Below are 26,930 nucleotides of genomic sequence, written 5' to 3'. Positions count from 1 at the left end.
AGAGCATTCTGGGGGATGCTCTGGTTGGGCTCTGTTTGTACCGGGAGTCCATAGAGTGCTCCCCTCACCACCTCTCTTTCTTAACCCTTGCCTCAGACACGATGGATCCAAACTTCATTCGAGTTAGCAAATAGTCATGAAGTGTTTTCTGGGGGGAGATAGCAACCCCAAGCTGGACCTTCTCTTATGGGTGGGACGTGACCCCTTGCCAGGAGGCTGCGGAGGGTGGTCAGGGAGCGTCTGTGGTCTCGGCCCACCACTCCTCAAACAGCCTCTCTCTGTCTCTTGTCCCAAATTCTGAGCTTCCCCTCCCTGGAGTTGGCCTTAGTGGGCATGGCTCTCGGTTGCCAGGACTTTTCCGGAGCGAGTTCTGCTCTTGGATCTGGGGCCGCCGAGTCCAGTGATCCTCCGAGCGGGTTTTCTGTTCCCGTCCTGCCCCCGTTTCTCTATCTGAAGTCGCCGTTTGCTTTTGTTGGTAGATAATGTGGAGCTCATTCTGAAAGCCATTGGCAGCCAGCCTAGCTTGGAGAGCCAAGATAACGACCAGCCGGACTACGACAGCGTCGCGTCCGATGAAGATCCAGATTTGGAAACATTGCCCAGCAAAGCCAGCAGGCAGAAGGTGGGCTGATGGTGGACTTCCCACGGAGTCGGGGAGGGTCAGGCTGAGACAAAACCAACCAACGAGCGCCTTCTGTGTCCCTGGTCACATTTTAATCTGGCCTTGTGTGCTGCAGTGACTGCGGCAAGGAAGGGGAGACGTAGTGTTCTGGGGCAGATCCTGCCTCGGACACTGGCCAGCATCCAGAGGGCCAACACTGAGGGGCTTCCCCTCAGAGGTCAAGGACGTGAGGCTCCAGGCAGAGGGCGTGGGTTTGGGAGCCCTTGGGGTTCTGAGGCCTCCTTGGAATTCAGGTCCTCCTGCTCCAGGGCCCGGGCTCTTCGCTGCCCTTCAGAGGCTGCACGTGGCCAATCTTAAATTGTGTCCCCTCGTGCTTTACTGACAAGCTCCTAATCTGTGGAGCAAGAGGTGCGTGTGGGCGCGGGGAATGTAAAGCGAAGCCTGTAAGAGCCTGAGCAATCCCTGCATCTCCCACTTCCCCAAAGCATTCCCTCACTGGCTTTTTAAAAGTCATGAGCCCCAGATTGAGGAGAAGTGGGGACGCTGTTCCGGAACGGATCCGGAAGTGAAGCCTGACCGGGGGAGCCCTTCTCCCTCTCCTTTTACAGAGGAGGGAGCAGAGGCCCCCGGGAAGGCTTGCGGCCCTGTTGGATGACTCTTGTCTTAGAGGAGGCCGAGTGCGGGGCCCTGGGCTCCAAGCATGTGACCTCAGGAAGGGGCCCCAGGGCTGGGACGCTCTTCTCCCCCCAGGCAGCCGGCTCACTCCTTGCCTCACCATGGTGAGTGCTGAGCGGCCTTCTTCCCTGTGGCTCCCCAGGGCCCGCATCTCTGCTCAGGACTCGCACGGGCCCCCGTCCTTCTGATTCTTCCTCCTGCTCTGTCTTTAGAGCCTGGATTCTGACTTGTCAGACGGACCAGTCCCTATCCAAGAATTCATGGACGTCAAAAATGCTCTGGTGGCTTCTGAGGCAAAGATCCAGCAGCTCATGAAGGTGAATAACAGCCTGAGTGACGAGCTGAGGGTGATGCAGAAAAAGGTAACAGTCGCACCCCAAAAAGCCCAGTTGGGTCTGGTAATCTGTGGTGCCTGCTGAGAATGCCCAGGGCGTGAGGGGAGAGCATCCCAGGGGCTGCAGCAGAGCTGGAAGGGGCTGGCAGGTGCCCCCACAGGCCAGTAGGTGGGGGGCCTTTTGTCCTGACTGACCTTGAGGCAGAGGTAGTGGCAGGACATGGGCGAGCCGGACCCAGGGCTTCCTGAGGTCTGACCCAACCTCTGGCTGCCTCCCCGGGTCACCCAGAGAACTTTCTGAGCTTCGGTGGATTGATTCTTCTTAGCATTTCGTGCTTCCCTCCCAGAATGCCTCAGGACCCACCAGTTAGCATAATCTGCCGAAAACTGACAGCTGTCGGATTATTCTGAGAAAGCTCATGGGCCTGAAGAGGCTGCTTTGTGGGGGTCGTGGGGAGACGGGTGTGGCGCCGAGGGACCAGAACGCACCAGCTGGGCTTCTGCCTTAAAGGTCACTCGGCAGTCACCAGGAAAGGCCAGCTAATGGGCCGCTGCACTTTCAGGTCATCAGGTGGACTTCAGTGATCCGGCAGAGTGTGTCCTTCCAAAAGTAGCTCACTTTCAGCAGTGTGGAAAGCACTGGGCTGAGCCAGGAGGGGGAAATCCCATCTCTGACCAGGGCCCTTCCTGGACTAGAGCCCGTTGGCTTCTAAACATGGGAGACAGGGAAACTAAGGCCAGATCAGAGAAGGGGCCTCCCAGGGGCCCCCCGGGCACGAGTCTCCAGGGCAGGACCGCAGCATCGCTTATCTGAGGAAGAGTCAGAGGGGCATCTCCACTGTCCCAGGGGCCTCCTTTTCTCCATAGACCCCGGGTCAAATGGCCTTTCCTTACACGTGGAAGATGCACTTGGTCTGTGGCCAGTGCTAAGGCTTCTGTGAGCCCCTGAAACAGGGACATGAAATGTTTCCAGACACTTCCAAGTGTCTGGAAACGATGTTGAGCGGGCAGGTGAAGCTGGGTTGCTTTGAGATCTGTCCAATGGAGCCCTCCCAAGTCAAGGATCTCATGACCTGAGCGCCTACCTGAGGCATCAAGGTACTCCGTGGGCACAGCTCTGGGTCAGGAGGCAGGAGGCCCGGCTTAAATCATCCTGGTACGCTCACTTAGCTCAGTGGTCCTGGGCAAATCCCTTTGCTGCGTCTGTCCCAGCTTCCTCGCCTGGCAGATGGGTGTATCAGCACCTGCCTCCAGAGCTGTAAAGGGCCAATGAGGACATACTGTAACCCAGCCCAGGGCTGGCACTTAGTGGGCACACTACAAACACTTAGTGCCTTCCCCTTAAGCCTTGCGTTTTTCTCTTCTTTCCAGTTTTGAGAACTAAAACTTAATCTCAATCGCTTCAGTTGCTAGTTCTAAAGAATGAATGTCAGGAAGAAGAGCAGAAGTATCTCTTCTCTTTCACGAATCTTTTAATCAACCTCTGTCCTGTTAGCATGGAAGACAATGTTCCTAGCACAGGAGTCAGACTCTGGAGAAAATAGGCCCCAGGGGTAGAAGCATCTTCTCTAAAGGGCCTTCAGGAACATACAAGCCCCTGGGGGAGGGAATGCCTGTTACGGGGCCTGGGGGGCAGCTCAGAGAGCCCTGGGGGCTGGTGCCTTTTAACCTGCAGCCTCAGAATAAAAAAAGGGAACTTGTAAAGATGGAGGTTTTCATAGCCTCGATTATCTAGGAAAGATTCTGGCCACGTCTGGAGGGCTGTGACTGCAGCCTCTTCCAGGACTGTTTCATTTTGGCCCAAGGTGCCCCTAAGCTGAGAGACGGAGCTGAGACCAGGACAGGGGGGAGGAAATGCACCCAAAGCCGGCACCTGTCGGACTCTGACATCAAACACCGGGCGGGGGAGGGTCTCCCTTGGGGCCTGGCAGAGCCGCCATGTCTGCCCTCTTGTCCTTTGGGGAACACTGGGGCTGCCAGGCTCCTCTGTCTCACCCACAAGTTTCCAGGTAAATGCTCTGTAGGGCACGGCTTCTGGAAGTGTCTCGCATTTGCCCAGATGGTGACCTCCAGGGTCTGGCACACTCTTCTAATGGTCATTTTAAGTTTGTCACATGTCACCAGAAATGACCTCATTGCCAGTCTTCTGTGTCCTCTGTTCCGTGGAAGATATGGAGGGCAAAAGGCCCATTTGCCAGCGTTCTCTTGTTACGTGTTTTCCATTTGGAAAGGGGGGCTCGTGGTCTCTTGGCTTCTTAGGCAGCTGGGTTTTTTTTCTGGCACATTTTTTGTTCCAGCCACAAAATCTGCGACTGATCAAGCCAAATACTATTTAAGTTCGTCCAAGTACATCATGTAAATTCAGACTGGGGAGGGCCCAGAAATCAGAACTGCTCCTCTTTGAGCCATAGCAATCATCTTCAGAGATGGTCCGTTTCCTCAAGAGTTCAGAGCCGGGGACATGCCCATGTTGGAGAGAATTTCACCCTCTGTCATTAAGAAAACCAGCATCTTTTTGCTGTCAAGGGCGACCCAAGCTGGTGGCTCGACACGTCCTCCCCGTGCAGCCCTGTGTGCTCAGAGCCCGCACCCAGATCGGGCCCTCCTCCCAGCAGCTTTCTGTGCATTATGTCTGCACCTTCTGCACGCCATCTGTCTGTACCTTCAAGGATTGCTTGGGAGGGCAGGGAGTGGGAGGGTTAAAGAACATGAAGGTCAGCTCTTGGTAGCATCTTAAACAAATTGCTACAAGAAAGGTTTAGTTTAAACAATTGGTTATATCACAGAAGTTTTAATTTTGCTTTTTTAGTAGAGGGTTGGGGGTTTTTTGGTCTTATTTCTCTTCTAGGTGAAGTCCTTTGAATTTCTAGGCTGCCTTCCTATTTTCACATTTCACTCACACTAGCGGGATTTGTGTCTGATCTTTCACACTTTGCAGTCACTTGGGAAAGATGTTAATTAAAGAAGAGAATTGTACTCCCCAAATGAAAAGTGAACTCATGCCCCAAATTGATTGAGTTTGAGTAAGAAAAAAATAGTGGCCTTCTGACGCAAGTCTGTTTGCTTGTGAATGTAACCCTTGGCAGTGCTGGGAAATCTGGTCAGATTCTACAGTTGCTGTCTAGGATCAGAAGTCTGAAATTACACCCCACTCGGCTTATAAAGATGTTCGGGGAGATTAAGGCCTGAAATTGTGCAGGCTGAAACTGGTTCTTTGTGTTAAATGTCAGCTAGGCTTAAGGAATGGGGCAGCTCCTTGCTGCTGAAGGCGCGGCCCAGATTCTCCAGAACCCCAGCCGTGGGCTGCCCTGCCCAGAAAGCAGGCAGCAGCCGTGCCCGAGAGCAGCTCGGGTTCCCCGATTGTGGACAGGGCTGGGCCCAGGGAAGGACCAAAGCTGCAACGGCCCCTGGCAGGCTTGGTCCAGACTCGGAGGCCCTCCGTCCCTGGGGGAGCAGCCTCACCCCCATCAGGGAGGCTTTTGGCCATTTTCTTCTTGCCATCAAGACTGTGCTTACTTGGGTCAATTGATTCCGAGAAAAGGGCCAAGGCGTGGGAATGATCAAAAACATTATGGAATAAAAGCCTTTTCACATAGTGTTCCTTGTTGGCTTTTGGGAAACCTGCTGATGTTCATTTCTATGACTAAACTTCACGTTCTTGCTTTGCGAAGCATCTCCATTTTCCTTCTGCTGCTTCCCCAGCATCTGTGCTCTAATTTTGGCACTGGCAAATTAATAAGGGCTTGTTAGAAAAACAAATTCAGGTTGTTGTGGTGACCTTCTGGTGGTGTGGATAAATGCATGCAGGGTCCATGTGCCCGCTCTGGGGCCCGGCAGACCCCCAGAGGCCAGGCCCCAGCTCCCGGCCACCTCCCCTCAGCAGGCCCAGAGCCGATGACCACACCCAGCCCTGGGGCTGAAGGGAGCCCCTGCAGAGGCTGCCTTTGCCCCTGGCTCCCCGCAGTCACTCGTCCTTGTCTGTTCTGTGTTTGCCTTTCTGCTTGCTGCGGACAAACAGAGTCCCACTGCTCCCCTCTCTTTCAGCTTCTGACCCTCCAGAGCGAGAACTCGACCCTCAGGAGGCAGGCCACCACCCACCTCTGTCAGGGGCCGCCTGGCTCTGAGTACCCAGACCCCTCCAGCCCTTCCTCCTTAAAGCGGCGTCCATCTGCCCGGGGCAGTAGACCCATGTCCATGTACGAGACCGGATCCGGTCAGAAACCCTACCTCCCCCTGGGGGACGTCGCCTACCCAGAAGAGAGCGTGGCCAGACTGCAGCCTTTCCCCCCACACGTAAGTAGATGCCATGGGCCCGCCTGGGCGCAGGCGCCCCCGCCCCGTGTCCCAGCCGCTGTTCTAGCCCCCTTCGTGCTGCTTTGCCCACTCGAGCTCTGGCGCTTGGCCAGTCGATGGCTGGGTCTGCTGGAGGAGAAAGTTGAGAATCAAGGCTTCTGGAGGATCTCTTAACGTGCGCTAACGGGGGGGCTCTTGCTCATGCCCAGGTCTTTCTGGGGCCCTTTTTTAGCTGTGTCGGTTGAGATAGCCAGGGCATGGACAGATATGTGGAAACAGACGGGTAAGTAATCCTCCAGCAGCTGAGGATTGGAGCCCGACCCAGTGGGGCCCACGGCCCTGCCCAGGCAGGGGTCCCTTCCAGAAAAGGTCGGCTGGCCCCGGTTTGAGGGGCCGTGGCAGGGGCAGCATCCGGTCACACTGGCTGGTCTTGCTCCTTGTGGGCTGGCTGACTTCCAGGCTCCCTTTTGGTTTTGGAGAACATATATTTTGTCATCATTTACACCGTGAGACAGAGAGCCAGTCTGCCCATGTTTTAAAGGTGACCCTGCGGTCCTCTGGCACCGTGTTCACAATCCTGGATCAGGGGCCAAGAATTGGTGCCATGATATTTCATAGCCTCCCATTAAGAATGTTGCTGATCTCTGTGGTCCCTTCTGATTCCTGATCCAGGATCCTAGGATCTTTGGAGACTTGGAGATGAGCAAATCTCAGAAACAATCATAGGAAGTGGCTTCTATTGTTGTGGGGCCTGTCATGATAGATGCCATAGGCTAGAAAAAGTCAAAGCTGCCAAGGGCATCACACATCCCCAGGGTTTGTTGGGGGCACATAAGATGTGTCTGTCACTAGGAATTTAAACTCTGGCCAGTTTTTTTTTTTTTTTTTTTTTTTTTTAATTTGTTGAGTTTGTATCTAATTTTATGAATTTAATTTCATGGGATAAAATCGTGTGATTATGAATTTAGATCAACTTTATTTCAGTCCAGCTGTTGATGACAGTCAGGGAGAGGAAAAGGCCTTTGAAAGGAGATTTTATTAATTAATTAATAAGCTTGATTTTTACATGTGAACTTTGGAATTTGGAGATCAACAAGAGACCAACCCAAATTCTGGGGAAAAGAGAGAATATTTAATGTATTTTGCATTTTTTTTCTTCCTGTAATTTCTCATTTTTAATGTCTTGTTGTAGTGACTGAAATGGGCTTCTCCTTGTTCACATTTGGAATTACTGAATCTCAAAATACATTCATTCCACATTTTCCCCCTACCTGAAACAGTCCTCTGTGGCTTGTTTTGATAAAAGCTGGCATTTTACTCTGGGATTTACCTTGGATTTGCATCTTTGGACTGTCTTAGTCTCCATTTGTGTGTTGCCCAAGGTCAGATCTGGTGTCATGTCCCAGACCATTTGGGCATTCTTCTTCCTCCACACAGCCACCCTCTGCCGGAGCTCAGCAGGTCTGTGTTGATGGGTAATGTTTATCCCGCATTTGTTTGTGTGTTGTTTCTCTTTCCCCTTTTAGATCGGGAGGAGTGCGTTTGTGACCTCCTCTTCATCTCTGCCTTCCTTCCCCTCCACACTTTCCTGGTCAAGGGATGAAAGCGCCCGAAGGGTTAAGTACCTTCTGACTTGGTCTGTTCTCTGGCGGATACTGCACTGGCCGTGGCCGGGGAACTTGGTGCTGTGGTTCCCCCTCCCCCCTGCTAACCACCCACCCCCCGCATGTAACAGCCCACCCTTCTTACTCACAGCGCACCTGCCGACACCGAGACCCGCCTCCTTCTCTAACTTCACATGGCTGACTTCCACTTGGTCCTTAACACGGTGCAGCAATCGTCCTCACTCGTTGATTCTGCAGCATCTCTGTCTTTTCAGAATAATCGGGAGGAAATTAGCTGGCTGCTGGTTAATTATCTCTTCTTAGCAGGGCCCATTTTCACTCTTGGGATGACAAAGTGGTAGAAAATAAGCTGATTCTGGATGATCATTGAGTGGAGCTGGTGTCTCCCCCGTTGGGGGACAGGGAGCCGGGCTTTCTGTATTCACCAGTAGGGTGAGGGGCCAGCTGATGGCTTAGGACTATCAGCAAGTCTGGGGTCACTCACTGGGGTCACCGGATTGAGTCTACCTCTGCTAGGGCTCCAGCTTGTTAAGATCAGTCTTGAGGATTCCAGACAAGAGCTCCTTGAGGTGACCAGTCAACCAGGGAGGAATGTTCGGCACAGTGACTCTCTCAGGGTGGTCGCACATGCCAAGAGCAGAGAATGGTCCCCGATGCGAGCCTGTCCTGTGCCCAAGGCTCAGGCGGTAAGCCCCTCAGAAATAGCCCCCCAAAGGGGCCTCGCAGGGCCCCAGAGCTGTACACAGGCCATCTCCTGGCCTTCATTTGGCAGCTCTCAAAAAATCTAGAAACAGAGGCCCATCTTCCCTTGGGTGGTCTTCACACATCCATGATGACAGTGGGTGAAATGTCATGACACCAGAAAAGATGAGAGCTGCTTTGTTACTGGTTTAATCATTTTGGGGGACCTGTGAGGAAAAATCGAGTTTGAGCCGGTGCCATCTTGTAAGCATCTCTGCTTCTGAGCTCCCTGAGCCCTAGTCTAGGAGTGTAGTTTCAGTAGTAATGAGCCCCTCGGAGGGCTTCCCCTGCCTGACGTCAGGTGCTCATTGCCAGGTTGGCCACAGGGCACACATGCTTTTAGGCCCAGCAGCTCCCGAAGACCTGCTGCTCAAGATGGAGTAAGGAGGGAGTACCCAGTCTAGGGAGAAAAGCTGTTGGCCCAGGCAGAGCCTCTGCTAGTTCCCAAGATGAAAAGTTAGGCCATAAAAGTACCCAGATAGCCCTGAGTACTCTGAGTGTCCTAATGGGTTTAAAGTCTGATGGATTCTGAGTTCAGAGAAAATGGGAATTCTAGCTCCTAAAGTGAACCAGCACCAGCTACCAGGTAACTTTTCTATTAACAGCTTTGGAAAAACAGCACTTTTAACCAATAGATCTTGGCTCTGCATGCTTATAATTGTTACAATCAAATACTGAATAATTTGAATACTCGTTTGCACATTGGGAGGGAGAAAAAGGAATTGGGCATTCAGAATCTGGGTTCCTCAGGGACGGCCTCTTCAGAAAGTGGGCTGAATCATATCCTGGAACGGTAATGTATCTGTGTGGAGGGTACCCCCACTTTTTAGCCCATTGTATAATCATTTATTTGGTTATTTGTTAAATTCATAGAGAGGAAGGAGATGGAACTGATTATATAATATTTTCAATTTAACCCTCTTTTCCAGTGTCATTTGGATAGAAATACTTCACTGGAGCAAACCTGGGAATAGAATTTAAATCCTTTTTGTTTGCATTCCATTTATGGTTTGGAGTATCCAAAGTATCCAAATGGAGTAGGCCATTAAAACTTTGGAAAGGTTGTCAAAAGAGTTATCACCTTTAAAAAAAAAAAAATTTCAGTTTTGTTAAGGGAAAGACATTAGGTTGTGCTTCTGTGTTGCACTGATCTTGGTATAGCTTACCATTTGGTCTTACAACTAAATTTCTAATGGACGGAGCCATTCACTTAGTCATCCCAAAAGCAAGACTTCTGCTCCGGAAGTTTGAGGCTCCAAGGTCAGCATGATAGTTCTAGCTGAGGGCAAATGTCCACAGATTTCTTTTGACAGTTGTTCTAGATTGTTCGGAACTGGGTATTTTTCTAAGTAGCCACTTCCTCTGAAGGAATCATTTTTGAGTCAGATTTGAATCGATTTAGGTGTGAGGCTTGGGTTGGTGGGGTGCTGGTGGCCGGGCGGGGGGGGGGGGGGGGGGGGGGGGGGGGGGGGGGGGGTTGCCTGCAGCTTGGGGCACTTCTGGGCAGCAGCAGTCAGCTTAGAGGAGACCAGAAAAGAGGTCCATGGGAAGTTGGATGGGCCGATCAGTTTATCACTCCCATGGTAATTAGCAACCCATCTGGCCAACTGCAGGATGAAGGGGCTGATGTTGCTATTTCCATTGAGTATTTTCTTTAAATTATAATTATGGGGGCAGCTAGTTGGCACAGTGGATAGAGCACCAACCCTGAAGTCAGGAGGACCCGAATTCAAATCTGGCCTCAGACACTTAATACTATCTAGCTGTGTGTGACCCTGGGCAAGTCACTTAACCCCAATTGCCTCAGCCCCTCCCCCCCCAAAAAAATTATAAATTATTCTCCCTATTAGATGGTGACAGACTCGATTTTTCTTCTCTCCTATAGATTTAAAGGTGCTCACTACTTACTCAGTGATGGTGACTGAACCCTTGGTTTTCTAATAAAAACTTGGGCACCTTTGCCTAATTTCAAATTTGGATTCCCAGGATAACACTGGATGTTGATTTCTAGTCTAAATAACTGCAAGCCTCTAGACAAGGTGTAACTAAGACATTTCCTCTCTTCAGAATTAACGTGGCAGAATTTGTCTATCCACATGTAGTCCTTTCTGAAGCAGGCATCTCTGATAACCAGAACCCTCTGGGAGCTCTGCTTGTGGACTTGTCTGAAGGACCTTTGTGCAAGCGCCCCAGAAATTGGCCCTGGAGGGTGTATTGAAAGCGCAGCTATAGAATCATTGGTTCTGTTCTATGGCTCCAAAAGCAACTCCAGAGGAGAGCTCTTAGCTTAAAACAAGGAGAAGCCTTTTGGTTTTACCCCAGAATTGGTCACCAGTTCAGAGGGCATAGTGCTAACAGAAACTCCCATTCATATGGCAGGTGGTTAGGAGCTGTAAAGCCCTCAGGGGCAGGGGGAGGGAAATGAGTGTGAGGAAGAGTGGAGGAAACTGAGGCTCCCAAAGATTGTAGCTTCTCCTGACCTCAGGCCCACGCTCCTGCTGCTAAAGCCAGGGGCCTTGAGAGCAAGACTTGGACTTTTTCTGCTCAAGACCCCTTTTATGTGACCCCAGAAATATAGAGATACAAAATAGGATTACCAATCAAGTACTTCCTGAAAAATCTTTCTGTGATCCCCACTTTATTACAAAACCCTATAGGGGCCATGAACCTCATTTTAAGGAGCTGGCCTCCAGAAGGCCCAAGTTGGAGCTACACATTAGCTGTTCCATCTTGGACAAGCCTCTGTGGACCTGTTAACTCGGCCAGTAAAGCAAGCGGGCCTTTGAGATGCGCCCCGAGATCTGTTCCACCTCCTTCCACAGACATCCAAATTAGGACCTGCATTGTTGGCCATTGGTCCTAGAGTCAGTCCCCCATTTATAAGGGGCTTTGTGGGCCTTCCTGCCACCTCAGGGAGCCACCTCAGCTTCTCCCCCGGGGGTGAGAGGACCCAGATCCTTGGAGGTCAGGGGTTATTTTGGCTCCAGTCCCATAGGAAGGCGAGCTGCGTCCTCAGATAGCCGAGGGAGGCCGGCACGGCTGTGGGTAACGGATCCTCTTCTGTTGGTTCTAGGCTTCTAAGTTAGAGAAGCAGAACAGCGTGCCAGAAAGCGACTATGACAACACCACGCCAGACTCAGAGCTGGACGACACAGGGTACGTGGGGCCCCTGGAGGCCGGGCAGGGGCCCTGGCTCGCAGCCTCCTGGCTTAGGCAGCCCTTGTCGGCCTGATCCCAAGGCAGCAAGATGGAATTCTGAAGTCTGGGGGGCCCAGGGGACCCTGTCTCTGGCTAGAGCCAGGGAAGCCTATCTGTCTCCCCTCCTCCCTCCCTTCCTTCCTCCCTCCGCCCTCTGTCTCTCCTGTCTGTCTCTTCCATCAGTATTTCCTTATTTTTGGTGAGCAGTTGGGGTTATGTGACTGGCTCAGGTCACTCAGCTAGAAAGTGTCTGAGGCCGGATTTGGACTCGGGTCCCCCTGACTCTTATCACCTCCTGCCCCCTTACAGCCGCATTTCTGCCTGAATTTCCACAGGGCTTTTGTGCCTCTAGGTGAACATGTCGCTTCTATTCTAGCTCTTTATCTGTGGCCATGGGGCTTTTTTGTTCTGGGGGAGATACCAGGAATGACACTCCCCCTCCTGTCACTGTTGTCATTCTACCTGTTCTGTGGGACTTGTGAGCTGGAGCAGGCCTCAGAGGTCAGGGAGGCTGCTGGTTGGTTGGGGCTGCAGAGCCAGACTCCGACCCGAGTCCTCTGGCCCCAGGACGTAGCAATGTCCAGCCCCAAGGTAGACCCCAAAGGCTCTGTGCAATGAAGGAAGAGGCCAGAGAGTGCCGTGCCCCCTTTGCTCGCTCCTCCCTCATCAGCCTCTGGCGTTTCACCCTCACTTTCCCAGGTTGAGCAGAAAGGCGAGGCAGCGGAGTGCCATCTGGCCAGGGGACGGAGCCATCCCCGAGGTGGGAGAGCTCCACAGTGGGTCAAGTCCCATCCTTCCCAGCACCGAAGACGTCATTCGGAAAACTGAGCAGATCACCAAGAACATCCAGGAGCTCCTGCGCGCAGCCCAAGAGAACAAGCACGACAGGTAAGAGGCAACACTGGGACTCGGAGGGCTTCTTCACCACCGTCGGTACACTGAAATCGGACCCTGGCCTGGCTGTGCCCGGCTGTCTGAGGGAGTCGTGTGGGAAAGGGGCATCAGAGACTGGTTTGTTGGGGTCCGAGGAGCTCCCAGGGCCACACCTCAATCTCAGAGCCGGCAAGCTTCCCTCCCGCACGGCCCTGGATGGGGATGGGGTCAGTGACTGAGGGGGATTCTCAGAGACTAGGATGACATAACTTCTGAGTTTAAACCCAGCCCCTCCACCCTTTCTGTTTGTGGGGCCCTGGACAAGTGTCGTCATCTGTAAAATGGGGATAAAAAGAGTGCTCCCTCCGGGGATTTTTGTGATGATGAGAGATGACATTTGTAGAGTGCTGCTCATGGCTCTAGCGTGTAAGGGGGCTAGCGTTAGTCACTTGTGGGTGGGGGGCTCCTTTGGGCAGGTCCGGGGACAAATGCTTTTAACGTGAAGAAAGCCTTCCTTTACCCAAACTTCTTCCTGCTGCTGCCATGCTGGAGTGCCCTGCTACAGGTATAAAGTTGTGTTGACACCAATGACGCTTTTCTTGCCAAAAACAAGTTCCTCCTAAGTGAAAGATGATCTGGTCATTGCCCCGATTACTTTTTCTCCCTGTGTTCAGAGAGGAAGTTCTTAGACAAACCTTCCCTGTGGTTCTAAATCATGGGGTCCTTTGTTGGTTCCAGGACGTTATTTGCTTTTTCTCACATCTGTTTTGGTTTCTCCTGGAGTCAGTCTTGTCAAAGGTGCTGAAAAGTAGAATTCTCAAATAAGAAAAATAACTCACATTTACATGACTGCTTTAAGGTTTCACAAAGCACTTCACAGATATTATTTCATGTAATCCTTACAAGGGAAAGTTAGTAGTTGCCTTTTTCTTTGGGTCAGCGTGTCTGTCCTCCATCTTTGGCTCAGGGGAAAGTTACATGGACAGGAAAACTGAAGCAGAGAAACAAGTGAACTTTGATGAAATCAAGGGGAAGTTCCAGGATAGTGAATCTTTAAAGAACCAGCTCCTTGAGGTCCAGGGCCCAGCTTGTCTTGGAGTCTCTTGATGCCCAGTTCCCTTCACTGAGCACAGGAGGCATTTATTTAATTCACATTCAGGTGCATAAATTTGTACAGATGATGCAGAAGGCTCTAAGGGCTAAAGCTCTTCCCTTAGCTCACTCAGGCACTCAATGGCAGGGCCTGGGACTCCAGATGTAGGTCTTCCTGCTTGGCTCAGCCAGGCTCTCCAGAGGGGCTGGGCCGGAGGCTGGATGGCCTAGGAGTCACTGGCCCTCCCTGCTTGTAGTGTTCATTCAGTGCATGCCCTTCACTCCTTGTTTCCTCCCTTAGTGCTTTCTTATCTGACCCACTCCTTTAGCATTATATTGTTTAGTTTCCAATTAGTTTTTAGTCTTTTGTTCCTTTACTATGTGTAATTTTTGTGGCATCATGATCTGAAAAGAATGTGTTTAATATTTCTGCCTTTCTGCATTTGATTGTGAGATTTTTATGCCTTAATACATGCTCAGTTTTTGTGTAGGTGCCATGTACTGCTGTGAAAAAGGTATATTCCTTCCTATCTCCATTCAGTTTTCTCTTAGTATCATATCTAACTTTTCTAAACTTCTTTTTACTTCCTTAACTTCTTGTTTATTTTGGGATTAGAGTTATCTCATTCTGAGAAAGGGAGAATAAGGAGTCCCACTATTATAGTTTTGCCTATTGTAGTTTTGCTATTTTTGTAACTCGGTTAACTTCTCCCCTAAGAATTTGAATACTATACCACTTGATTCATATATATTATTACTTGTCTGTGATACCTTTTAGCAAGATGTATTTTTCCTTTTTATCTTTTTTAATTAGCTCTATTTTTGCTTTTTCTTAGTCTCAGATCAGGATTGCTTCCCTTGCTTTTTTTTTTTTTTTTTTTTTTTTTTTTTTTACTTCCGTTAAAGCATAATATATTCTGCTCTTGTGTTTTATCTTTTTCTCTGTGTGTATTTCTCTGCTTCAGGGGTGCTTCTTGTAAACAACATATTGTAGGATTATAGTTTTTTTAATCCACTCTGCTATCTGCTTCTGTTTTATGGGAGAGTTCATCCCATTCACATTCACAACTATGTATTTCCCTATATATCCTATTTCTCCCTTGTTTATACTTTTTCTCTCTTTTCATCCTGTCCCTCCACACCAGTGTTTTTCTTCTGATCACTCATTCCTTCAGTCCTCCCTCCCTTTTTTCTAGCCCTTTACTCTTTTTTCCCTTTTTTCCTCCTATTTCCTTATAGGGTAAGCTGAATTTCCGTACCCAAATGAGTGTGTATATTATTCTTCTTCAAACCAAATCCAGTGCTCAGCCTCCTCCCTTCTTACTTCTGTTGTCTTCTATTTCTTCTATAGGTCTTTTATACCTTTTCATGTAATGTGATTTACTCCATTTTGCCTCCCCCCTTCTTCTCCCACTACAATTCTTTTTCCACCTCTTAATTTATTTTTTATATCATAACGTCAGAGTCAACTTATATCCACACCCTCTGTTTATATATAGTCCTAATTTCCCTAACAAAGATATAGTTCCTAAGAGTTATAAGTATCATCTTCTGGGGAAGGATATAAGCTATCTAACTTTTCTGACATGGTATTTTCCAGTTTTCCCAGCTAATTTTGTCAAATGATGAGTTTTTATCCCAAAGGCAAGAGTTTGAAGGTTTATCAAATACTAGATTATTACTATAAGCCTTAATTATTGTATTATTCCACTGATCCTTTGTAAAGGGCTGAAACTCTGAAAAGGTGAACTTGAATCAGACAGCAAAGCACTTAAAGTTAATAATCTATTCAATGTGAGAATATACATATACTCTATAAACATATGGCTCTATAAACATATGCTTAGATGATATAGTGATGTGATGGCTCTCCTCACCATTGATGCTTGCTGAATGTGTGGTGGTGAGGTAGGCAAGGATTGGAGGGCTGAGGGAAAGAGATCAGGGTCACTTGGCTGGAGGAGGAAAAGGAGAGAGGCTAGAGACTCCAGACTCCAGAATCTAGGATACATCTTTGGCAAGCCGTGTGACAGCTTTTGCCTGCCACCTTCACTTCTCCCCCTAAAGACAAAGGATTGATTGATCCGGACTCTGACTGATCCTGAGACCCTCCAGGGAGCTAGCCCAGACCTTATAATCCTTGACTCTCTTTCTTAGCAGTATCAAATGATTTTGATGACTCTTGCTGTATAATATAGATTTGGATTTGGTTACTGCCAAGCCACCGTCCTTTGTAATTTTTTTCATCAGTTCCCTTGATATTCTTGATCTTTTGTTTTTCCAGATGAATTTTTTTTTTCTAGTTCTACAAAATAATTTCTTGGCAGTTTGATTGGTATGGCATTGAACAAGTAGATCAATGTAGGCAGAATTATTGTTTTTATTATATTAGTCAATGTAGGCAGAATTATTGTTATTATATTAGCTTGGCCTACCCATGAGTGACTGATATTTTTCCAGCTGTTTAGATCTGACTTTATGTGAGAAGTGTTTTGTAATTGTGTTCATATAGTTCTTGGGTTTGCTGTTTAACCTATAAACAACATTTTTTCCCCCTTTCCTGTTTACCTTTCTATGCTTCTCTTAAGTCTTCTATTTGATGATTGAATTTTCTGTTCACTTCTACTCTTTTTATCAGAAATAATTGAAAGTCCCCTATTTCACTGACTATCCATCTTTTCCCCTGAAAGATTATGCTCAGTCTTGATTCTTGGTTGTAATGCAAGCACCTCTGCCTTTTGGAAAACCATGTTCCAGGCTTTCGATCCTTTAATGTGGAAGATGTTAAGTCCTGTGTAATCCTAACTGTGGCTCCTTGAATTGTTTTTTTTCTGGCTGCTTGCAGGATTTTCTCTTTGACCTGATAATTCTGAAATTTGACTACACTGTTTCTTGGAGTTTTCATTTTTGGGGTCTCTTTCAAGGAGGTGAACAATGGATTTTCTCAGTGATTATTTTACCCTCAGGTTTTAGGATTTTAGGGGAGTTTTCCTTGATGATTTCTTGAAAGATGTTGTCCAGGCTCTGTGTGGGAAAAAGAAATGAGAGGGTATGCAAGAGAAAATCAAAAGCTTGAAAAAAGGACAAAAACTGAAGAAAACAATTCCTTAAGAGATACAATTGGCCAAATTGGGGAGTGGGAGGGGAGAAATCCACTCAATAAAACAGCTCTGTAGAATTAGCCAAATGAAAAAAGCTAATTGAAGAAAATCATTCCTTAAAAATTAGAATTGCTGTGAAAATATGTATAGAAGAATTGCACATGTTTAATATACATTGGATTATTTGCTGTCTAGGGGTGGGGAGAAAGGAGGGAGAAAAAAATCTGGAACACAAGGTTTTGCTTGGGTGAATGAAAACTATCTGTGCATGTGCTTTGAAAATAAAAAGCTTTATATTTTTTTTAAAAAATAAAAGGTTCTCAGAGAAAGGGGATGGAGAGAGGCATGGAGAGAGAAGGGGGGTGGAGAGAGAAGACGGGTGATCCAGGTACGAAGGGCCCCCAGCCAAGCCCAGAGTCTGAAGGTGGATGGTCTAGAGGCCAGTGCACATGGAGCAGGAAGGGAAGGACCAGAAGACTAGAAAGGAGGAGGGTCCAAGATCTGAAGGGGTGGAAAAGCCTGAGGATTTTCTCTTGAATCCTGGTGGCAAAAGGAAGCAGATTTGTACCACCCACCTTTCTCATTCTGCTCCACACCCCTTCCTGAGATAAGGGACTAGCCTTGCAGAACAATCCAGCAGGAAATCTGGCGCATTCTGGTGGATTCTGTGGCCCTGGGGAGACCAGCAGCCACATGGCAGTGAGAGTGAACACACTGACAGGGTCCTGGCTACCATGGCCCCAGAGGGGTGGCCCCGTGAGTGCTGGGGCCCCATGTTCAGCAGCCCGAGTCCAGCTCTGCCCTGGACAGGCCACATCATGGGGGCACCAGGGGACATCCCATGGTGCTGAGGACACTGGGCAGGGAGCTCCAGGATCCAGATTAGATTCAAATCCCATCCCAGACAAGGCCTGTGCCCTCTGTGGCCCTCAGGCTCCAGGCTGGCTTTCGAGGCTTCTCCCCCAGAAGTCCTTCATCCTCTGACTTATTGTGAGAGAATAAGCCTGGAGGCCTGGAGGAAGGGGACTGATCCCCGGAGATCGGCACTTCCTGCTCCCAAGCCAGCCTCGGTCCCCCTCCCCAGCAGCAGCAACTCCTACCGAGGTCAGCATGGCCTTCGGGCTGAGAAGTGCTCCAGAATCCCCTCCAGTTGAGTGTTTCTTCACTAAGCAGATTTTCTCCAGAGCTGGAGTTGTGTGAGAAAATACACAGTTTTGTGCCTCATCCTGAACTTGATGGAGGAACATGCTCTGTGGAAGGAGCTGGGGGCTTCCTTATGGCCCTTGGGCCTCTACACACACCAGTCCCTTGGTCCAGGCCTCCGGGGTCTGATGGAGCTGGCATACTGTCCTGAGGGGTCCCTTGATCCCCATCCACTGCTCAGGTGCCGGAGGCCATTGGTTTGTTTGTAATAAAAGCCAGCCTGCATTTGTGTCTTGGACACATTTCATTTATATTCACAGAGGGCTGCGAAGGTTCAGTCGCCTTTCAGAAAATACCGTTTGGCCATCAGTGGTTCTTGGGTTACTGTTCTTCATCTTGCTGTGACCCTGTGACTTCTGGGACCTTTGCCCAAGGAAACTAGGCCTGGGCGGAGTAAGCAGCCCACTGGACAGTCCTGGGGCTGGCACCTCACCCCATTCCATCCCCTCCGGGGCCCTAATCATCCTTTGCCCTGCAGGGACTTCACAGCAATTGCTGCCTCCCAGGCAGGAGCAGAGCCAGGGTGCTTTGGGAGGCCTGTGGGCTTGTCCACTGGGGGCCACCCTCTGAGACAAATCCTGAGTAACCTGTGGCTTCCTCTTGCAGCTATATTCCATGCTCGGAGAGGATACATGTGGCTGTGACTGAGATGGCAGCCCTCTTCCCCAAAGTAAGTCATGAGTCTGGGGTCCTTCTGGGGTGTTCGCCCAGAGATCTACAGAGCCGGGGGCTGGAGTCAGCGGCCTGGGGGCTCTTCTCCCATGGTTACCTTGTGACCTTAGAACTCACGTGCTTGGTGGGCCTCAGGCTCCCCTGCTGTAAAATGAAAGGTCTTTGATATTCTCAAAGATCCATCTGGACTTAATCCAATTTGGAAATCCCTGAGAAAGCATCTTCTGCCTCTTGGCAGCTGGGTCAGTGAGGGAGCTTCGGTTCAGGAAACTGTTGGCTGAGAGAATATTCCACTCGATAGTGTGTCGATCAGCCAGCTTTTCACAGTTAGTCTCTCACGTGTTAATGAATTTTCTCTGTGGTTTTCCTGTTTAGAAACCCAAATCTGATATGGTGAGGACTTCGCTGCGTCTCCTGACATCCAGTGCCTACCGACTCCAGTCAGAGTGCAAGAAAACGCTGCCGGGGGAGTCCAGTTGTGCCGCAGACATCCAGCTGGTCACGCAGCAGGTCATTCAGTGCGCGTACGACATCGCCAAGGCCGCTAAGCAGCTGGTGACCATCACCACCAAAGAGAACAACCACTGAGGCGCCTCTTCTGTTTTCTAGTCTTTGTAAGATCCGATTTCACATTTAGACATGGAACTTTACAGATTTTTACAAAAAAAAAATTTAGTGGCAGAGTAAACTTTTTAAAATAAAACTCAGTATTATTTTTGCATGTTTTCTAACAAACTTTCCACTATTAATTTAACCCACTTGCCTTATTTTGTGCCTGTTTTGCCAGTTTTGTTACTGATTCTAGTATGTCATAAGCAACTCTTGGGTTGATTTGTCCATTACATGCAAAAAAAATCTCGACGTTTGTCATCTCCAGCAACTTCCTGTCGTCTCTGGTTATGTGAAAAGAGCTTTAGGAAAAATGTCCTCAAGACAATTGGATTCAACCTGTACAGTCTCTGTCCCGTGTATAAGCGCTGTGCAATTAGTAGAGTTTCACCAGGTTCCTGTACTTCCTGGGAAATTTGGGGTATCCGAGCCCAGGCAGGAAAAGGGTCTGTCCCCTCGCTGGTCGCCTGCCTCGGGAGCAAGCAGGGGGGCCCGTCGCTCATCTCCAGGCTGGTCCTTCTCTCCCAGCTCTTCCTGTCACTGATGCCTCCTTGCCAACAAGGCACCAAGACCCTTCCCAACTATTCGGTTCTGTTGGACCAGGATCTCCAGCCAGAGGGTGGATGTTCAGTTAAGGCCTTTCGCCCTAGGATTACAGACAAGTTTTTTTTTATGAGAACTGACTGCAGAGAAGGACATGGGTTAAGTAAGCCCAGACTGGTTCTACAGAGCCCCTCGGACATGGCTGCTGTTGACTGAGGTCAGAAGTCCAGAACAGCCCCCGTCTCCCTGCCGCAGCGCTCTCTGTGTTCCTGACAAGTAGCCATCACTTGTTAAAATCTCCTCAGCCGAATGTGTTCCTCAACTGCCAAATGTCCTAAAGCTGTGACATTCTGGGCTAGGACTTTATTCAGAGAAAGAGGGTTCCTTCACCCAGATTGTCAAGGTCTGTATGGGTGTGGGGCAGGTAACGCAGGGCCTGTGGGGTCCGGGTCATTGAGTGGCCATGCCTGCGGACCCCAGTCTGCTCCAGACCCCCCCCAAAAAATAGGTTGTCATTGCTGTTTGTTAGGAGAGCATTGGGACGCTCTCTTTTTAAGAGTGACGTCTGTGTTAGCCTGCTTGCCATTTTGCAGATGGACCCATTGGAACCATCGTCGTAGCATGGTCTGCTGCTCCAGATTTGTCTAAGCTTGTCCGCGTGCTAAATGGGGTTCTCTTTTCACAAAGTGTTTGATGCAGAAATGTGTTAGTAGCTTTGATCATAACTGTCATGGGAGCAGCTCTGTGGTAGCATTTCCAGTGCATCGCAGGTTAGGTTTCCCCCAGATTTGTTCTTAAAGATAAAGGGTGTGCGCGCGCGCATGCGCGCGTGTGTGTGTGTGTGTGTGTGTGTGTGTCTATGTGTCTATGTCTTAGTCTCTGCGCATGTCTGTGTTTCTCTGTATCTGTGTGTCCTGTTTGTGTCTCTCTATGTATCTGTGTGTCTATCTCTGTCTCTGCGTATGTCTGTCTGTCTATCTCTGTGTGTATGTCCGTGTGTGTCTGTCTTTGCCTCTCTATGTGCATCTGCATCTGTATGTCTGGGTGTGTGTTGGGGGAAGGACTCCCTGCTGGTCACTCTCGTCCCCTTGTTTGCATTGCCACCAAGTGCCATAATCTTGTTGGATGCTCACGTGGAGCTGTCCCTGTCCCTGCCTTAGCTGGGGGCAGCTGGGGGCAGGGGGTCACCCGGTCTTTTTTCCTGCTTGGGACCTCTCTGTGCCCGGTGTCCTCTTACCCTCCTTTGTAAATAGTGGCTCCTCCGGTCTGGGTTAGCCCCCGTCCTCGCCATGCCAGTCCTATGGAAGCACAGATGACGGTTCTGAATTGGTGCCATTGACGAATCGATCAATAGAAGTCAGAGTGTCTCTAGGACCTGGAAGCTGTTTTCACACCCTGATGAGCATGAAGTAGTCACGCTGCAAGTCAGTAGTAGTAGCCCAAGATACTGCAATGCCTTGCGACAACAGAAGAAGCAAAAGCATTGAGAGGCAGGATGCGCAGCGTGAGCGCTTTCCCTCTGCCCAGGCAGTGCCAAAAGCACGGAGAGCTCCATGACGAGCGCAACTTGCAGGGGTGGGAACGATTGCCTGCAGTCCAGTCTCCCACACCCCATTGCAGAGGCCTCCTGACCCGGGGCCAAGGGCACATCGTCCAGGAGGCCGTTTGGCCCTTTTGCACATGGGTTAGGGTCTGAGGGCAGCGAGGAGCCCTCCTGGTGATATCTTCTGAAAGCCTGCACTGCTCCCCTCCCGAGAAGCTGAGCAGACAGAGTGCACTTTAGGAATGGGGGCACTTTAGGAGCAGATGTCACTGAGGCCTTTTTTTCCCTTGAGGCCCCTTAGCTGAAGATCCCCTCCTGCCAGTGGAGTGCAAATCGTTCATACCTGCCAAAAGGGGGATGATGGGGCCCTCAGAGGCCCAGCTCAGGATCTGGGGTACGATCGCTGATAGGACTTCAATTGCAGGAACTTGGAGGAAACCCTTTATTCTTTCTGTGGGTGCATCAGTGAGCTTCCAGCAAGTTCATCTCATGTTTCTTTCCTTGTCCTGGGTGAAGTGAAATCCTTTTCTTTTCAAAAATGCTGCATAGGAAAAACAAAAAATGCCTTTTTTTCGAAAAATGTATTTATCGGTGTCACTCATCATTCTGTACTTATGATTTTGCTTTTGTTGTACATTCTATTATTGTAATTATTGTACAACCTTCTAAGTGTTGTAAAATTGTTTTGCGTTACGTGCCTGCTAGTTATGCAATAAACAGGCTTTACAAATGTTTGTGGCTGGTGACAATGTTCTTTCGAAGCAAGGACCTGCCTTTTCCATAGAAATCTGATCATTCCCAGTTTGGTCCTAAGTTAGAGAGGCTCAAAGTGCTCCCCCCATTCCTCTGTCCATCCACCATCCACCCAGCCATCCATTTGTGTGTCTGTCACGCCTGTAGGATAATGAATCTGGCCAGTATCCCTTTGGTGATCGTGGTGGAATGGAAGGAACTGGACAGGAAACTTGGGAGTCTTGACTTAAGACTTGGCTTGACCAATACCAGCAGTGTGATCTTGGGCAAGTCACTTCAAATATGACCGCTGATGTTTATGAGCTGCCCACTTTGTACAAGGTGCAATGGTAAATGGCATTTTCCTTCTGTGGACTTCAGTGTCTTTCTCCTGAAATAATCCCCAAGAGCCCTTCAAACTGGGCTGGGGTCAGGTTCCAGTCCCAGCTCTTTTATTTTGCCTGTAAGATGAGGAGCTGGGACTGGATCACCTCTTAAGGATCCCTTTGGTTCTCTGCCATCCTGCGTGTGGGAGGCCAGCAAGAATATTGATTAGTGGTAGGTGTATCGGTAGAGCATGAGACTCTTAATCTCAGGGTTGTGGGTTCGAGCCCCACATTGGGCGCCAAAATGTAATGTTCGTTGGTTTTCTAAAGGTTTTTGGGACAGCCTTCCTTTAAGTCCAAGTAATCACTACAAGAATAGCCAGGTGTTAAAGTCCAAGTCCTTTATTTTCTCCTTCACAATCTAGTTTCCTTGCCTGGGGCCAGGCCAGCTTTCTGGAGAGCCTTTCAGACCGGCCTTGGTTTCAGTGAGGGAAGTGCAGGAGGCCAGGCCAGACACCAGGAGGCTGTGAGATGGAGTAAATAGCTCCGAGTCCCTGGGCTTATATGCTCTATTCTAAGTATAAACCAATCATTATATCACTAGGAAACCTTTATTTGTTGTAAGATTAATTCAGTCATACTGAACTAGAGGATAACCATTGTCTCATCAATTCCAGTGAGCTAGCACCTTGTAAGAGTCCTTGTTTCAGAGTTCTGGCCCATAACAGGTAGGGAAAGTCGGTTAGTCTTGGATGCTTCCCCTGTTCTCTGAGGACCAACTGCATTCTAAGATCAGGGGTTACCTGAACACCCCACAGTTTAGTGAAAGCGGATCCTTAAGAGAGCCAGGAAAGATGGGCGAGTGGGAAAGAAAGATCAGGTAATCTGGCTTTGGCAGATGCTGGAAAGAGAGAAAGCTATGAGGAAATCAGCCCAGCTGGGACGAAAATAAAGAGCTTTTCTCCTCTGCAGACTGCTTCCTGAGGGCTGGAGATAAGAAATACAGAAGCAGAGGGCCCGACTGCAGCGAGATTATGTTCTGCGAATGGAACACAAGTTACATAATACACGCGATAGAGTTGTGCGACACAGGGGAGGTAGCGGCCGAGTCAGGTTTTAAGGAAAGAATAGGAATAGGAAGGTAGAAGCTACGGGCAAGTGCCATGAGGTAGGTGGAGGCAGTGGAGATGGAACCAGAAGAGCTGGAGGTGAAGATGAAAGGGACAAGTCAAGTCAACCTTATGAATTCAGGGAAAGGAGCTGGAGTGGAGGAGGCTCAGTGGATCTGAATTAGATGGTCCCTGAGTGAGACCTGAGGCAATCCCCATTTGTGAAATTATAATCTCCAAGGTTCCTTCTAGCTTAGAAACTAGTCATGATTCCCAGATCTACTGACCCAGCTTTAGTCTCTCCTGAGTTACTCACCCACTGCCAACTTCTTATTGGATAATTCCAACTGGATATTCCAAGGACACAAACTCCACATGTCCAGAATGGAACTTATCCTGCCAATTCTTCCAAACTTTACCATTACTAGTAGTCTATGGGGCCATTATTCTTCTGGCCATCTAGGTGGACAAAATCCTGGTGTCGGCTCTTAATCATTCTTAAGTTTTTTTTTTCTTATTTATTGTGTTTTTTAAAATAATAATACAGACAGAACAGAACATTGTCGTGTGCCCAGCAGAACATCAAGGAGAATTCAAAATACATAACAAGATATTACCATTTCAAGAAATATGAGTAGAAGAAATTATATTCATGAATGTTCATCTTTTCTTTCCTTCCTGGTAGGTTGTTCTTTTGTTCTCTGCTGTGTGCTTTTTTTCCCCTCTTTGTTTTTCACTCCCACCTCCCTGAAGCAGGCTGCAGTTGCATCGATATATTTATGTATACATATATAGATACGTACACACATGTCTTTTGCTGAGGCACTTGGGGTTAAGTGACTTGCCCAGGGTAACACAGCCAGGAAGTGTTAAGTATCTGAGGCCAGATTTGAACTCGGGTCCTCCTGGCTTCAGGGCTGGTGATCTATTCCCTACACCAACTAGACATCCCCTACACACGTCTTTTCTATCCCTGCTGACAATTTGCTTTAATTTCCCCACCTATAGATCCCTCCCTTGTCTTCTTCCCTTACCCTTTGCTTCCCCCTCTACCCATGGTATATATATTTAATGTTGCCTATTTAACCCATTCTTGATGTGAGAGAACTATGAGCCCACCTCCTCCCTCTAGTACCTCTGTATTTCCTCTTCACCTTATTCGTATAATTACTATCTTTACCTTAAACTCTGCCCCAATCTTTTTTTTTTTCTTCTGAGGCAATTGGGGTTAAGTGACTTGCCCAGGGTCACACAGCCCAAGTGTCTCAGGGCAGATTTGAACTCTCCTCCTCCTGACTTCAGGGCTGATGCTCTATCCACTGTGCCACCTAGCTGCTCTGAGCCACACAGTCGCTAATGTCTGTCTTAAATAGTACACATTTCCCTGTAAAATGAAGAATTTGACCATGTGAAGTTCCTTGAAATTGATCTTTGATATTGGCTCTTCCACGTTAAATTTACTATTGAGTTCAGTTTTAGTTGAAAGAAAGTTCTGAAAACCTGCAAACTTATTAGTCTATTTTTTTTTTTTCATTCAGTATTATGGATAATTTTGCTGGACATAGTTTTGACCACAGGCCTAGTTCTTTTGATTGCTGGTGTATATGATTCCAGGACCTGCCGTTTATTTTTTATTTATCTATTTTTTGGCGGCGGCTGATAAGTCCTGTGCAGTTCTAATTGTAGCTCTAGCTTATTTGAATTGGTTTTTTTTCTTGTTTCTTCAAGATTTTCTCTTTGATCTAGGGGTTTTGAAATATGGCAATAATATTCCTATGTGTTTTCCACAAAGGGATGTCGAATTATTCTTATATTTTCTCTTAATCTGTTCTCCAGATCTGTTGTTTTTCTCATAAAATCTTTCATATTCTGTTCTATTTTTTCTTTCTTTATATTGTTTTGTTATTTCTTGGTCTCATACCTTCATTGGCTTCCCCTTGCCTAATTTCCAGAATTATTTTCATCTTTAAGACTATCTCCTTTTCTAGTTGGTTAACTTTTTTCATGATCTTATTTTTTATTTTTATTTTAACCAATTAAATAGAAAATTTTTTTAAAAAATTTATTTTAATAGCCTTTTATTTACAGGTTATATGTATGGATAACTTTGCAACTTGACAATTGCCAAATCTCTTGTTCCAATTTTTCCCCTCCTTCCCCCCACTCCATCCCCCAGATGGCAGGATGACCAGTAGAGGTTAAATATATTAAAATATAAATTAGATACACAGTAAGTATACATGACCAAACCGTTATTTTGCTGTACAAATAGAATCAGACTCTGAAATATTGTACAATTAGCTTGTGAAGGAAATAAAAAATGCAGGTGGGCAAAAATATAGGGATTGGGAATCCAATGTAATGGTTTTTAGTCGTTTCCCGGAGTTCTTTCGCTGAGTGTAGCTGGTTCAGTTCGTTACTGCTCCATTGGAACTAATTTGGTTCATCTCATATGATCTTATTTTTAGATGGTTTTTATTTTTTCCTTAATGTTTCTCGTTTGATTTTTAAATTCTTTTTTGAGTTCTTCTATAAATTCTCTCTGGACAGGGAGCCATATCACATTATTCTTTGGGGTAGAAGAAGCTTTTTTAATTTCAGGGTCCTCCTTTGAAGCTGAACCCAGGCTTCCCTGTTCCCATAGTAAGTTTCTCTGGTTGAGTTCTTTGCAGGTTCATTTTTTTTTTTTTTTTTATGAGTCTTGGAACAGAATGTTGCCTCTAGCTTCACTGCACCTCTCTGACCTGGAACCCTAAACCAAAAGCCCTGTTCCTGCAGGTGCCGATGGCCTGCAGCCTCCCTGTCCCCTGCTGCACTCCTGGGGTGTTGGCTCTTTCTCCCTCAGGGCTGCAGATGCAGCAGAGATGGGTCAAGGATCCTCCAGTCTTCCCGGACTCAGAACTCCAACTGCATGGTGTCTGGGCGGTGAAAGTTTCTGGGGTTCCTGCTGAGGCTTCAGACAAGCCCAGTGAGCTCCAGGGGTCCTCCCTTGCTGTGTGTGCGGAAGGTATTTGCCCTTCACACTGGCTAATCCCCCAGTTTGGGGTCTTTCTTTGGGACCCCTGTTCTGTCCCAAGTCTTGATTGTTTCCCCCAGTCTGTGTTCGCCCTGAGGCACCAATCTGTTCCATTTGTGGAGAAATCTGGAGAGCCTGGGATTTACCCAACAGAAAACCCCATCTTCCCAGAATCTCCCCCACCCCTGATTTCTCTCTTCACTCTATCCAATTGCCACATCTTGTCACTCTTTGTAAGAATTTTCAGGGTTTAAGCTCCCAGGTTCCGGTCTCGGTGCCTTGTGTCCGGATGACTGGACCCTGTCTCAGCTCTGCACCTGCTCCAGCGATGTCCTGAATGCCTGGTTCTGACCCGGCGAGCTCTGATGCTGCCTCCAGAGCACTGGGACCATGTGGAAACACCTCGCTTCAACCCCTCCTATCTCATTTTAATACACCAATATATTGTTTCCTTTTGCACTAGACTCTACCATCCTGGACTATTCTCGGCCCATAAAATTCCATTTCCTTTCTGTGTGCCTTTGCATGGGCTGTGCCCCATGCCTACCGTGCCCCTTGGATTCCTAATCTCTTAGAATCCCTGGCTTCCTGTAAGACTTAGTTGAATAATCAAAACCAAGCAT

At 48.3% G+C, this 26,930-nt stretch overlaps 1 protein-coding gene across 1 annotated transcript in view; it reads left to right on the top strand.

The window, feature by feature from the left end:
- GIT2 (GIT ArfGAP 2) overlaps positions 1-21,858 on the top strand; it is a 43,574-nt gene extending 21,716 nt beyond the window's left edge. The window contains exons 14-21 of the mRNA XM_031948729.1: positions 480-622; positions 1,510-1,659; positions 5,676-5,924; positions 7,451-7,540; positions 11,364-11,446; positions 12,188-12,376; positions 18,364-18,427; positions 18,805-21,858. Coding sequence (XP_031804589.1) covers positions 480-622; positions 1,510-1,659; positions 5,676-5,924; positions 7,451-7,540; positions 11,364-11,446; positions 12,188-12,376; positions 18,364-18,427; positions 18,805-19,017 — 1,181 coding nt within the window. The 3' untranslated portion in view covers positions 19,018-21,858. The remainder of the gene's footprint in view (positions 1-479; positions 623-1,509; positions 1,660-5,675; positions 5,925-7,450; positions 7,541-11,363; positions 11,447-12,187; positions 12,377-18,363; positions 18,428-18,804) is intronic.
- The last annotated feature ends 5,072 nt before the right edge of the window (positions 21,859-26,930 follow it).

Source organism: Sarcophilus harrisii, chromosome 1 (genome assembly GCF_902635505.1).
Source record: "Sarcophilus harrisii chromosome 1, mSarHar1.11, whole genome shotgun sequence".
Classification (NCBI taxonomy): Eukaryota; Metazoa; Chordata; class Mammalia; order Dasyuromorphia; family Dasyuridae; genus Sarcophilus; species Sarcophilus harrisii.
The sequence above is the reverse complement of the archived record's forward strand: the minus strand, read 5'-3'. Positions and strand labels throughout refer to the sequence as shown.